Source organism: Urocitellus parryii, chromosome 1 (assembly GCF_045843805.1).
Source record: "Urocitellus parryii isolate mUroPar1 chromosome 1, mUroPar1.hap1, whole genome shotgun sequence".
In the NCBI taxonomy this organism is placed as follows: Eukaryota; Metazoa; Chordata; class Mammalia; order Rodentia; family Sciuridae; genus Urocitellus; species Urocitellus parryii.
This window is the reverse complement of record NC_135531.1, coordinates 154,725,277-154,738,050: the sequence shown is the minus strand read 5'-3', so window position 1 is coordinate 154,738,050 and position 12,774 is coordinate 154,725,277. Positions and strand designations below refer to the sequence as shown.

The 12,774-nt window shown below is 37.8% G+C and overlaps 1 protein-coding gene across 1 annotated transcript in view; it reads right to left on the bottom strand.

Moving 5' to 3' along the window:
• LOC144255378 (arginine--tRNA ligase, cytoplasmic-like) overlaps positions 1 to 12,774 on the bottom strand; it is a 51,625-nt gene that overhangs the window by 27,086 nt on the left and 11,765 nt on the right. The window contains 6 exon segments of the mRNA XM_077799945.1: positions 4,323 to 4,428; positions 6,780 to 6,889; positions 7,360 to 7,538; positions 9,967 to 10,071; positions 11,373 to 11,402; positions 11,405 to 11,501. Coding sequence (XP_077656071.1) covers positions 4,323 to 4,428; positions 6,780 to 6,889; positions 7,360 to 7,538; positions 9,967 to 10,071; positions 11,373 to 11,402; positions 11,405 to 11,501 — 627 coding nt within the window.

Sequence of the window (12,774 nt, the reverse complement as noted above, 5' to 3'; positions counted from 1 at the left end):
GTTATTATCAAAAAGACAAATGACTGCCTGGATGTGGGAAAAAAAGGGAAACCTAGTACACTAGTGGTAGGCAGGTAAATTAGTACAGCCACTATGAAAACTGGTGGCTTCTCAAAAGACAAAACAGCAGTGCTGTATGATACAATAATCCCTCTACTGGGTATGTACCCAAGCAAATGAAATGGGTATGTGGAAGGAGATACCCGACTCATGTTAATTTCAATACTGTTCACAAAGCCAAATGTGGAAGCAACCTAAGTGTCCATCAACTGATGAATGGGTAAGGAAAATATGGTACATATACACAAGGGAATACTAAGCAGGCATGCATAAAAAGAGAACAAAATCCTGTCATTTGCCATAAAATGGGAGAGCATTCTGTTAAGGGGAATAACTCAGGCATAGAAAGACAAGTAGTACATGTACTCTTGTGGAATCTAAGTTCATCAAGTTCAGAGTGGAATGGCATTGCCACAGACATGGGTACTTATTCCATGCTGTGCTACTGCAGAGTAATATACTGTATATCTCAAAAAAGTTAGGATTTTGAATGTTTTCACCATAAAGAAATGATAGATGTCAGAGGAAATAATATACACAAACATCACATGGTACCCCAGAGAACAATTTTTAGGCTTTTATGTATCATTAAAAAAAAAAAACCCACACAAATAGTTATCTCCTACTCAAACAAAGGTGCCAGAAACATACATTGGAAAAAAGATAGCTTATTCAACAAATGGTGCTGGGAAAACCACATTAACAAAGTGGATCAAAGGCTTAGGCACTAAACAGAGACCCTGCACCTACTAGAAGAAAAAGTAGGCCCAGATCTGACTCCCGTAAGACCTCTAAAGTGCAAGAAGTAAAATCAATAAATGGGATGGATTTAAACTCAAAAGCTCCTTCTCAGCAAAAACAATGTGAAGAGAGAGAGCCTACAGCCTGGGGGAAAATCTTTACCACATGCACTTTAGACAAAGCATTAATCTCAAGGATATATAAAGAACTCAGAAAACCCCCATAAATGTGCTAAGCAACTCAACAGATACTTCAGAGAAATATGATCTATCCACAAATATATGAAAAAGTGTTCATCTGTATCAGACGCAAATCTACTCTTAAGATTTCATCTCACTCCAGTCAGAATGGCAATCATCAAGAATAAAGGCAACGAGATCCAACATGGCGGAGGGCACGGAGGTATCAAGTCTCTGACCTCTCCAGCTGCGCAGGCATAGGGAGTCTTAAATCGTCTAAATGCCGTTTGCTCAAGATCACTAGGCATTGCTGAGCTAATGTGGATCTGGGGCGAATAGCCTGCTCCTATCAGAACAGGCTCCTGTTTCGGCTGCTTCTCGCAGACAAACTGCTCTGGCTCAGTGCTAAGGAACCAGCGGAAACTGCTTCTCAGTCCTGCTTCACAGGTATTTACCTGTGGAGGTAAATACCAACCGAGCCTTCATAGGCAGTGGCAACAGGATTGAGCTGGTGCTTGAGAGAGCCGGTCAGGACCCACCAGTTGCTTTGGTCACCAGGCAAAGGGAAAGAAATGCTGCCATTCGCATGGGATACCAACAAGGCAGAGAACTGACATCATCAGAAAGCGGCAGAGGAGATAACTTCATTGATACCAGCAGCGACAGGTGTGTAATCCCCTAGCCCCCACCTCCACACAGCGGGGAAACCTCAAGGGCCCCTCTGGAACTCCCGGGCTACCACTCCCACCAGAGGTCTCTTGCACCAGCTGCTGGGGGCGTGGCTACCGGAGGGCAAGCAAAATACGCCCAGGGCTCTCAGCCCCAAGCTCCACAACCTTAGAGGCTGAGGGACTGGCAAGCAGGGATAGTGTGCCCAGTTGTTCAAGAAGATAGGGCTCCTGTGAGCAGCAGACCTGGAGTGTAGCCAGTATTGTGGTGAGTGTCACCTGTGAAGGGCCAGTGGCCAGGTGACTAGACACAAGAAACGGCCCAAGGCACTCAGGAGTGGAGACCCGCTGCACAGTGATTGGTTCCCGCACACTGAGAGAAGCTTGGCCCGGTGGGCACAGCTCCACCTAATGGAAGAGAAGTTAATTGAACTCTAAGACTGCATTTTTTTTTTTTAATTCTCTTTTCTTTTTTCATTTCCTTATTCCCCTTTCCGTGAATTCTATCTGTTTACTCTCATTCTCTTTAGTGACTTCTTCCCTTCCCTTCTAATACCTTTCCTCCCAAGCAATACGACGCTATTTATGTGTAATTTACTAAATGTGTATAGGTCAATGTTCCGGGACATTATATAGTGCTACCAAGACCTTAACTTCCCCCAAATACTCCAGACCATTCTCCTGTTAATATCCCTCGTCAGTAGAGCAACCTTCCAAGGTTGCCAAGAGATACCAACCTCAATACCATCACATCATTCGACCTAAATATAAGTCCCAAGACCAAACCGCAGACCTCTATATGCCATCAGAATCCATACAGTTTAGGAAACGAATGAATCTACACTAAAGTGCAACAAAACTCATCATCTCTAGTCATAGTCTCCCATCACAAAAGAGACCCCAGAGACACACAAAACCAAATAAATTTATAGGAGTAAACAGTAACTTAGCAGTCAAACAGAGCAAGAAGTAACATAAGCAGCATGAAAAAGCAAGGAAGAAAAGGAGTACAAACAATGCAGGACAGCCTAAATATACAGGAGGACCTAGAGGCATCAGAAAAATGGCCAAATAAAGAACTCAAAGAATACCTTAGACAGATGGAATGGAATCTTAGGATATGAGACAGCAAATTCAAACATTGAAAGAACTCATTGAAAATGAAATACACAAGCAAATAGAAGAAGCAAATAAGCATCTTTACCAGGAGATTATAAAAAGAAATCAAACAATAATTTTAGAAATGAAGGAAACTATAACCCAAATTAAAAACTCAAATGAGAGTATCATCAGGGATGAGAGGGGGGAGGGAAAGAGAGAGAAGGGAAATTGCAAGGTAAAGGAAGGAGACCCTCATTGTTATACAAAATTACATATAAGAGGAAGTGAGGAGAAAGGGGGAAAAAAACAAATGAATTACAGTAGATGGGGATAGTAGAGGTTAGGAAAGGCAGCAGAATACAACATACACTAGTATGGCAGTAGGTAAAAAAGTGGATGTGTAACCGATGTGAATCTGCATTATGTATATAGGGTAAAAATGGGAGTTCATAATCTGCTTGAATCAAATGCATGAAATTTGATATGTCAAGAACTTTGTAATGTTTTGAACAACTAATAAAAAAAAAAGCAACAATAGATGGTGAGGATGTGAGGGAAAAGGCACACTCATACATTGCTGGTGGGACTGCAAACTGGTGCAACTACTATGGAAATTCTTCAGAAAATTCAAAATGGAACCACCATTTGACCCAGCTATCCCACTCCTCAGTCTATACCAAAAGGACTCAAAAGCAGCATACTATAGTGACACAGCCATGTCAATGTTTAGCTACTGTGAATTGAGATGCTATAAACTATGGAACCAACCTAGATGTCCTTCAATAGATGAAAGGAGAAAGTAATATTCCCTTGTGTATATCCATATTTTCTCAGTTTAAAAAAGAATGAGTAATGGCAATTGCCAGTAAATGGATGGAGTTGGAGAACATGCTAAGTAAAGTAAGCCAATCCCCCCCCACACACACAGGTTGAATGTTTTCTCTGATATGTGGATGCTAACTCACAACGGCGGGGTGAAGAACAGTTACCTTAAATAGAAGGGAGAGGATATGGGGATAGGAAGGATAGTATATTGAAACAGACATTACCACCTTACGTATATGCATCACTGATGTGATTCTACAATATGTATAATGAGAATTATACTCCATCTATGTATATCAAAGTGCACAAATGCATTCTATCATGTATAACCACTTAAAACAGTTAAAAGGCAGCAGAGCTACAATGTCACATTAACAAAGAAGGAAAAAGCCATGACCTTTGGTAATAGCCAAGAACAATACTTTCACAACAAATGCTCAGTACAATTCATGAATTCATTATGCACTAAAATCTGAGCAATATAAGCCTGGCCTAGTTGGACTGACTCCTTGTAATTTTCCTCAAAAATGGAAAAAACGACAGCGTGGCACACGCCTGTAATCCCAGAGATTCAGAAGGCTGAGGCAGGAGGATGCAAGTTCAAGACCAGTCTTGGCAACTTAGCAAGACCCTGTCTTGAAAAATTCAAAGGACTAGAAATATAGCTCAGAGTTCAATCCCCAGTATCAAAGGAAAAAAATTATATATAACGCTCAACACACATTAAACAAAAAAGGCCTTGGATTACCTTGTCCCTCTCTTTTTCTTTCAATTTGTCCATAGACCGTTTGAGTCCTTCTTCCAGAAGGTCTATGAGGCGTACCGTTTCCCTTGACCGTGTTTTAAACTTCTTCCTAAAAAATTTAGAAGTCACAACTTAATGAATTTGAAAAGGACCTTTTAATTAGAAATATTCAAACTGAAAGCTTGAGGGGCCTGTTTGAAATCAGTCTCTATGCTAAGGTAACAGTGCCCCACTCCACATGGCAATTAGGGAGGGTGGCAAAAGACAACTGTTTGTACGTGTCACCTCCAGCCCCCAGCTCAAAGCACCCTATGGGTTAGCCCTAACAGTGGTCTACCTTCAGTTTCCTAAAAGGAAAAGTAAAAATATTTAATTTATGCATTTTCCTGGAATACGACATTTTGCTTGGTAGTTTTAACCTTTTAGGAAAATTAGTCAAACACATGTTTGCTTCTAGAATTACTTACATTTCTCTACATAGTAATTGATCTTATTTAGTGGTTCTCAAACCCAACTGCTTTTTTTCAACATTTCTTTTTAGTTATACTTGGGTACAATATCTTCATTTTGCTGTGGTGCTGTGAGGATCAAACCCACTGCCTCACATGTGTAAAGCAAGTGCGGTGCCACTGAGTCACAACCCAACTATATTTTTGAGAGTTTTATGACAAGGATTCCAGGGCCCCATTCAGACATACTGAAATTAGAATCAGCCTGGATGGGGCACAAGTAAGTACCGACTAGCAATGATAATGGCAACTGAGAAAACTGGATTTTACCTGTTAAACAGAAGTTTGCATGACATCAAGTACTTTTTTAAAAAGTTCAAATATAACATACAAAAGCATATTTTTCTATACAACATAAAGTGTAACAAATGTGATAGTGCCTCTTATTTCTACAGCTTGATTTAAAAAGGCTCTATTTGCCTTTATCATCTTCATTGATATTTTTCTTTATTCAATTCCCACCCTCAACAACCGGCAATTGAACCCAGGGCCTCACACATGCTGGGTAAAAGTATTCCTCCACTGAGTTATACCCCCAGCCTGCCAAATCTCCTAAGTGTTCAACAAAATGCTGAGGAAGGCTTCCTACTCTGTCTACTTTGCAACAACTGGTCCCATCCGTTATTCCCTCCTCTCACCTGTCTTTCATTTTTGTTTGTGACAAGGAGGGATGCATATTTGAATACCAACAAAGCTTTTAAAAACACAGATGACAAATACCCACTTTAGAATTTTCAAGTCCCACAGTGGGCCCTGGCAAGTATATATATCTTCCTGTACATAACGTGAAATACCATGTGAAGCAGGTGCTCAATAAAAAGGTGTCCAAGGAATAGGAGATAAAAAGATAAATTATGTCCTAAATATTAAAACAGAATCTGAGCATTTTAACATATTTAAAATACAGTGAGCTGCATTTAGCTATTATTTAAATTATAGTATCCTAGCCTTTTTTTAAAAATCATGCAGAGAGTAGAAACAAACTGATTTAGGATACCTCAGCCATACATGATAAATGAAATAAATACCACCTAAACATGTATCAGAAAACAGTTCAGGAAATAAGATTCCTTGGTTTAAGCACTCTCAGGACCATAGGATCCAGTGTCTTGATTCCACAAAAATGTCATACAATATTTCCAACAAATTCACTAACTGCTATAAAATCTCTACCAAAATAATATCTGTGGACAAATTAACTTGTCTTTCATATGCTCACATCAGGGCTTTTGACCACTCTCCAGCCAAATCTAGTCACCTCTTGTGGTTTTCAGAAGCATTACCACCTGTGTGATGTTAATATCTAGGCATTATTAAATATATCAGTTTTTCAGAAGTGCTGTTTAAATGGCAAGTGATCCTAAAATACTACTGAATGTTAAAGTTTTAAAATATGAAAAGTTTTGTTCCTTTGGACTGATGAATATCACATATAAATAAAATACCTAAGTGTATTTACCTTTTTATAGACACAAATGTGAAGAATTAAAAAATGATAAGACATTATTAACATGTAGGCTTTGATAACATTTTTGAGATGGCCAAAGAACAAAAGCAGTGAATCAAACCTCAACTGAATCAAGCTTTTACCAAGTGTGCAACTGTGAAGGAAAAGACATTTACAAAATGTCTAGACTGAATTTTTGCATAATTTTTCTGAATTCTGAAAAGGTACCACTATAGATTTTAGAACTTAACAGATTATGGATTTCTGTTCCCACAGATTTAAGTCTCGAATTTCCTTTTTAGTTGACTTCATGCATATGTCCCCTTTGAGACTATCCTCTGGCAGTGATGAGAATATACAGAATGGCTCAGCTGAATTTATCATAATGTACAGACTAAAAACCAGAATTACCTAATATGTTATCAAAAATTAACAACCAGGGCCTCTTCCAGAGAAATTGGTGAATCAGTATATTATTACCGTCTTCAGGTTTCCCAGACTTACTTGTCTTCCCCAAGTACCACACCAAATCCAGCATGGGACACTCGAGTTACTTTAGGGTCATACCAACCAATCATCTGAGCAGCAGCAAATATTGCCTGGAAGTGCATAGACTATAAAAAGTAGAAAAAGAGTGTTACCTGCTAGTTTTCTAATAATTTTTTTTAAAAAGGGCTTATTAAAGCTTTTATGCCTAGAAGATGCCTGTAAAACACAAGTCATTCAAGTTTTGTGGCATGTTATATTAAGTGTTTCTTTTACTCATTATGTGAGAAACAGTAAGAGCAAAGCTGTTACCATACTTCACAAAGTTTTAAAAGCAAATGAATTAAAGGTAAGTTTACACACAGTAACTTCAATTAAATTTTAATTTAAACCCCATCCCTATTAAGACCAACTGCTGAGGTTCAAAGACATCACCTTTTCCATTTTTTAGGGAACACCTGGAAAACTTCCTTTTCCCACAATATACTGATGTTCCCGATCTTAGCACTGAACAACTGTAATATTCCCCAAATACAACTTTACCATATTGTCTACCTCCAGACCGACAATGTAAAAACAGACAAAACTACAAACTTACTTGTCCATTGTCTACCACATAGATAATCATATCTGCCTTTTCCTCAACTAGTCTTTGTTTAATAGCAGCCAGGTCAGACGTATCATAGGTGTAACCTCCATCAGATTTCACTATGGTTAATGGTATGGAGCACCCTGGGACAAACACAATCTTCCTGCCATCATCCACTTGCACAAAGCCTAGGGGAAAAAACAAACAAACGTCACTAATAATGCTAAAAGAGCTCTGAAGGTACTGGAATCTTGGTCATTTTGAGGACTAGCTAACTAGTCTATGAATATTTTAGAAAATATTTCTTAGCTGCGAAAACCACAAAATTTTTGTCTTATCATGACCTACTAGAAGCCTTGGAAAATGGCTAAGGTCAAGGCTATCTGGGAGTGCAGGGTGCTGTCATAGTACAGGTCAGATAGAGTAGTTTTCTGGACTCACTCTACACTTGGCTCCCAAGCCTTTCTTAGGATGTGTAACTGGAACTCACTCGCTGTGCAGGCCAAAGGCATGAAAGTCTCCCACGATAGAGCCAGATGCTATTCCTATGCAGACATTTTATAATGTGATCAAACAGTTGGATTTAGCTTTTGGAATGAGAAGCAGAAAAAATGAATTATATATTCATGATGAAAAATGCAAGAGTCTTGGTTTTAGGAAGAAACAGGAAAGAACATGATGATAATATCACCTATATTTAAGTGCCACTATGTGCCAAATATGCAAGTCTTAAATTTAACCTTTGCAGCAATAATGCAGTAAATAATTACCCAGGTTTAGTTTCCTAAACTAAGAAAGTATAAAGTAAAATCAGTGGTTTAAAACATAGGCACTGGGATTGTGGCTCAGCGGTAGAGCGCTTGCCTAGCATGGGCAGGACCCGGGTTCGATCCTCAGCACCACATTAAAAAAAAAAGGCTCTGAAGACAAACTGCTTAGGTTTGAATCTGATTCATCATGTATTAGCTATGTTACCTTGGGAAGTTCCTAACTTCTCTGTGCCCATTTTCTCACCAATAAAAATCATTAAGGCTAGTGGTAGAGCACTTGCCTAACATGGGCAAGGCCCAGGGTTCAATCCCCAGCAGTAGCAAAAACAAACCCCAAACACACTTATTTTAAAAGTAATGGTTCCAGGCTCTGATTAATAATTACCATTTTCCCATTTAGGGAACCAAATTTCCTTGGAGATGTGGCTGACTGCAGATCCAGGAAAGGAAATCTGTGAATGAGCCTGGAATATTGTACCAGAGCACATCAACTATCAGACTACCATGAGGAAAAACATGAGGGGAGCTACCATTAACTGGGTAAATTAACTATTACAAAGGACAATTACGGCAACGGACTGAAAAAATATGTATCTTTTATATATTGTAAAAGCTTCATTTGCAAAAATAAGTCAAACTCATTGTATTTATGAAATAAACATTCTCACATCTAATAAAAAAAAAACAAGCACTTCTTTTGATTGTCTTAATTATGTGAAAAAGTTATACAAAAAGAATCCCAGGTGACAAAAAAAAAAAAAAATTTAACAGCAGTCAAAACCACCAGGGAAAAGTCTGATAGGAAACTTAAGGGATAGATCAGGCTGATAACTAATCACACTAAATTAGTATCACAAAAACAGTGAACCAGAAATTGTTTTCATTCATGCAAAAAAAAAAAAAATCAGGAAGCAAAAAAGCAAACGTAAAACTGAATCTAAATTTTTGGAAAATAATCTCATATTTGGAGGCTTACGCAGGAGGATTTCCAGTTGTAGGCCAGCCTGGGCAACTTAGTAAGACTCTGTCTCAAAATAAAAATGGGCTGGGGATACTGCTCAGTTGTAGATCATTTGCCTTAAAAATACACAGAAAATATAAACACAGGAATTATGCAACATAAGAAATTCTATAGGACAGGTAGGTCCAGTTTATTCAACAGTAAAAGAAGTAAAAATGGGCAAGGGGGGAAACCCATGAATTTCTAGAATGTAACATACATAACATCATGGGCAGACTCAAACTAATGATTAAAAAAATTATTTACCTTAGGAAATGTGAACTCTAATGCTATTAAGAAATTATGAAGCTATGCTAGTGGCACACGACTCTAATTCCTCATTCCAGCTACCTTGGAGGCGAGGCTAGCCTCAGCCAACTTAACGTCCTGTCTCAAAAGGGGAGAGGCTGCTTGGGATGGGAGGAATCATTCACTTTCATGCTGTGATAGGAAAGTCCCTTCTTCTAAAACTTTCAGAGACACATACCAAAGTAATTGAAAGCTGAAACAGGATGTAAGAAGTATGTATGGGAAGGCAGCATTCATAATCGTTGAAGCTGGCTGACAAGTGCTAGGTCTTGGGAATTAGGCAAAAGTAGAGAGAATTTACAATCTTTGAAAAATTTTTAAAAATATGCCCCTCCCCTATACCAGGGGTTGAACTCAGGGAAACAACCACATCCCCATTTTGAATTTTATTTACAGAAAGGGTCTCACTGAGTTACTTAGCGCCTCACTATTGTTGAGGCTGGCTTTGAACTCATAATCTTCCTGCAGGGATTACAGGTGTGTGCACCACCTTGCTTGGCTAAAAAAAATTCCCCCCCCCCCAAGTATAGTGCCTACCTTTATCTTCAAATTCCTTTACAACAGCATTCATCCTATCTTGATAGAAAGATTCTCCTCTCTCTATCAAGGAGATGTCCAATGCATCATAGATTTTATTAAATTCTAGGGGAGAAAATGCCACAAAGGAAAATGAATAAAAACAGGAACCATGCACCTTACAGCACAATAAAATTATTTGACACATACGTAAACAAGAAAACTAAATGTATGACACACATGGGTAAGACAATTGTTAAAATGCTAGGACTAGGGTTGCAGCTCATTGGCAAATCAAATGTTTAGCAATGTGAGGCACAATCTGTAGCACTAGCCTACCTGCAACTCACAATAGATCATCAACATCAATCAAATATATCATTTCAAAAATTCTTTTTTTTTTTTTTGGTGTGTGGTACTGGGGACTAAACCAGGGGCCCTTACCACTGAACTACACCCCCAGTTCTTTTAATTTTGATATGGTCTTGCCAAGTTGCCCAGGCTGGCCCTGAACCTGTAACTTCTATGGCCTCAGCATTCTCAGTAGCTGTGATTACAGCTTTGGGCCACCACACCTGACCCTAAAAATTTATTCTTTAAAAAATGTAAATAAAATATTTTTCTACTCAGCAAACATTTACTGAATTTTCTTATAATTCTTTTAAAATATGTATCACATGTCTGATACCCATGTGTCAGTGACACAGGATTACCTACTGCAGCATCATAAAACATTTTATTACCCAGTGCCTCTAAGCAGTCATTAGCCTTCTAAGAGACTATGGACTATTTTATTCATTTATTATTTTAGCAATCTTTAAAATTACTGTCAAGTGTGAAAACTTGAAATTGTCTTACAACTATAAATGAGTGGAGACCATGGAAACACTGGTGAAACACTCTACATTTTGGGCCTACACAATTCTGGATAAATCCACTCCACAGTGTTATACAGCTCTGGCATAACATTCTTTCTTTTTGGTGGTTCTGGGATCAAAATAGGGCACTATGCATGCTAGGTAAGTACTCTCTTATTGAATAATATCCCTGGTTGAGTTTTATATTCTAATGTTTGCATCTGCCTGTCTTCTTCTTAGTTACTTCAGAAACATATTTAAGAAAATATCTATTAGCTCATTCTCAAAAATTTATGAAGTGTCATTCAAGATCCATAGGGAGGCCAGGCATGGTGGTATACACCTGAATCCCAGCAACAGAGAAGGATCTCAAGTTCATAGCTAGTCTCAGCAACTAAGACCCTGTCTCAAAATAAAAAGTGCTGGGAATGCAGCTTAGTGGTATAGTACCCCTGGGTTCAATGCCTAGAACAGTAAGGAAAAACACAGAAAAAGAAGCCATTTGAATAAAGACTGAAGGAAACTATATCATAGTACTTGAGGATGAAGGAATGAAGCTCAGAGACTCACCTTCACGGGACACATCACATATAAGCTTCAAGCTTTTATAATATCTGGATTTTTACTCTGGAGAAGAACAACACATTGGTATGCTCGCTTCTTAAATTCCTCCTCAGTATCGAACCTCTTCTTAGACTCCTGTTTTTTAATAAAAGCATGGTGTATAAGAATCCAATCCTGTATTTCTAGATAAAAAAATTATGCTTTTCTAAACACACCTTGAAAAAGTGAAGATTTAGAACAATGGAACAAATGTTCTACCAAAAGTCAATTACATTATCACAGGCACTAGGGCAATAGCTCTGTGGTAAAGTACTATCATGCATGGGGCCCTATGGAAAGACCCCAGCTCTGTCCAAAGGAAAAAGAATACTCTTACAGATTAAAATGACAAGCAGCTGTATTCTTTCAATATTTTCCTGAAAATACATATAACTATCACTATAGTTTTTGTTCTACTTTCCCAATCCACAAAAGCCTTTTGTGTTCAAAGAGGTACAATACTTTTGTGTTCAAAGAGGTAGTGAACCCATAGGACTGAATTTTCTGTGCCTTAATCTCCACCTTGGATATGGTGATTTTTATCAATTAAAAAGAAAATTGTTTTCATTGTTTCATTTTGGAAGCCAATACAAGCTTACTGAAGGGGAAGGACAAAAATCAATCTCAAACTATTTTGGTGTATAATTCGAGATTTTTTTTTTTTTTTTTTTGCTAATCTATACCTATGTTTCAAGAAACACTGAAAGTCACTTTTCCTTACTGCAGTTTATAAATTTTAGCAATGGATTACAAATAGTTTCTTGTATTAACAGGTCTGCCTCATTATATTAAAAAATGAGAACCCCAAATAATTTTATTGTAGCAGTTTCATATCAGTAAACATTTCGCTTATTTTCATTAAAAAATACCAAAAGAAATGAACTCTACAAACATTTACTTTTCAACAAAGCAATCTTATTTTTGGGACTTTAGGGCAATACTGTAAAGTCTGTTACACCAATCCAATAAAGTAATGTGTAGTTATGTCAAAGCAATATACAAAAATGTACAATGTTAAATAAGCACAAAAATATGATAAATGATATAAATGTGTATGAATTAGTCAAGGAAATCAAAGAAAGGTGACCACTGTGGGTCTTTTAAAATTATGGATGATGTGTAAATCTGTCTTCTAAAAGCTTTCATATATACTTAGTATTTTTAAAATACTCAATATACTTTTTAGATGTTGATAGGCCTTTATTTTATTCATTTATTTATATGCAGTGCTGAGAATTGAACCCAGTGCCTTAACATAGTAGGCAAGTGCTCTACCACTGAGCCACAACTCCAGCCCCTCAAAATGTTTTAAACATCTAAAATGGACTTTCATTAACAGCCCCCTGCACAGCTTGGTGGCGTGTGCTTA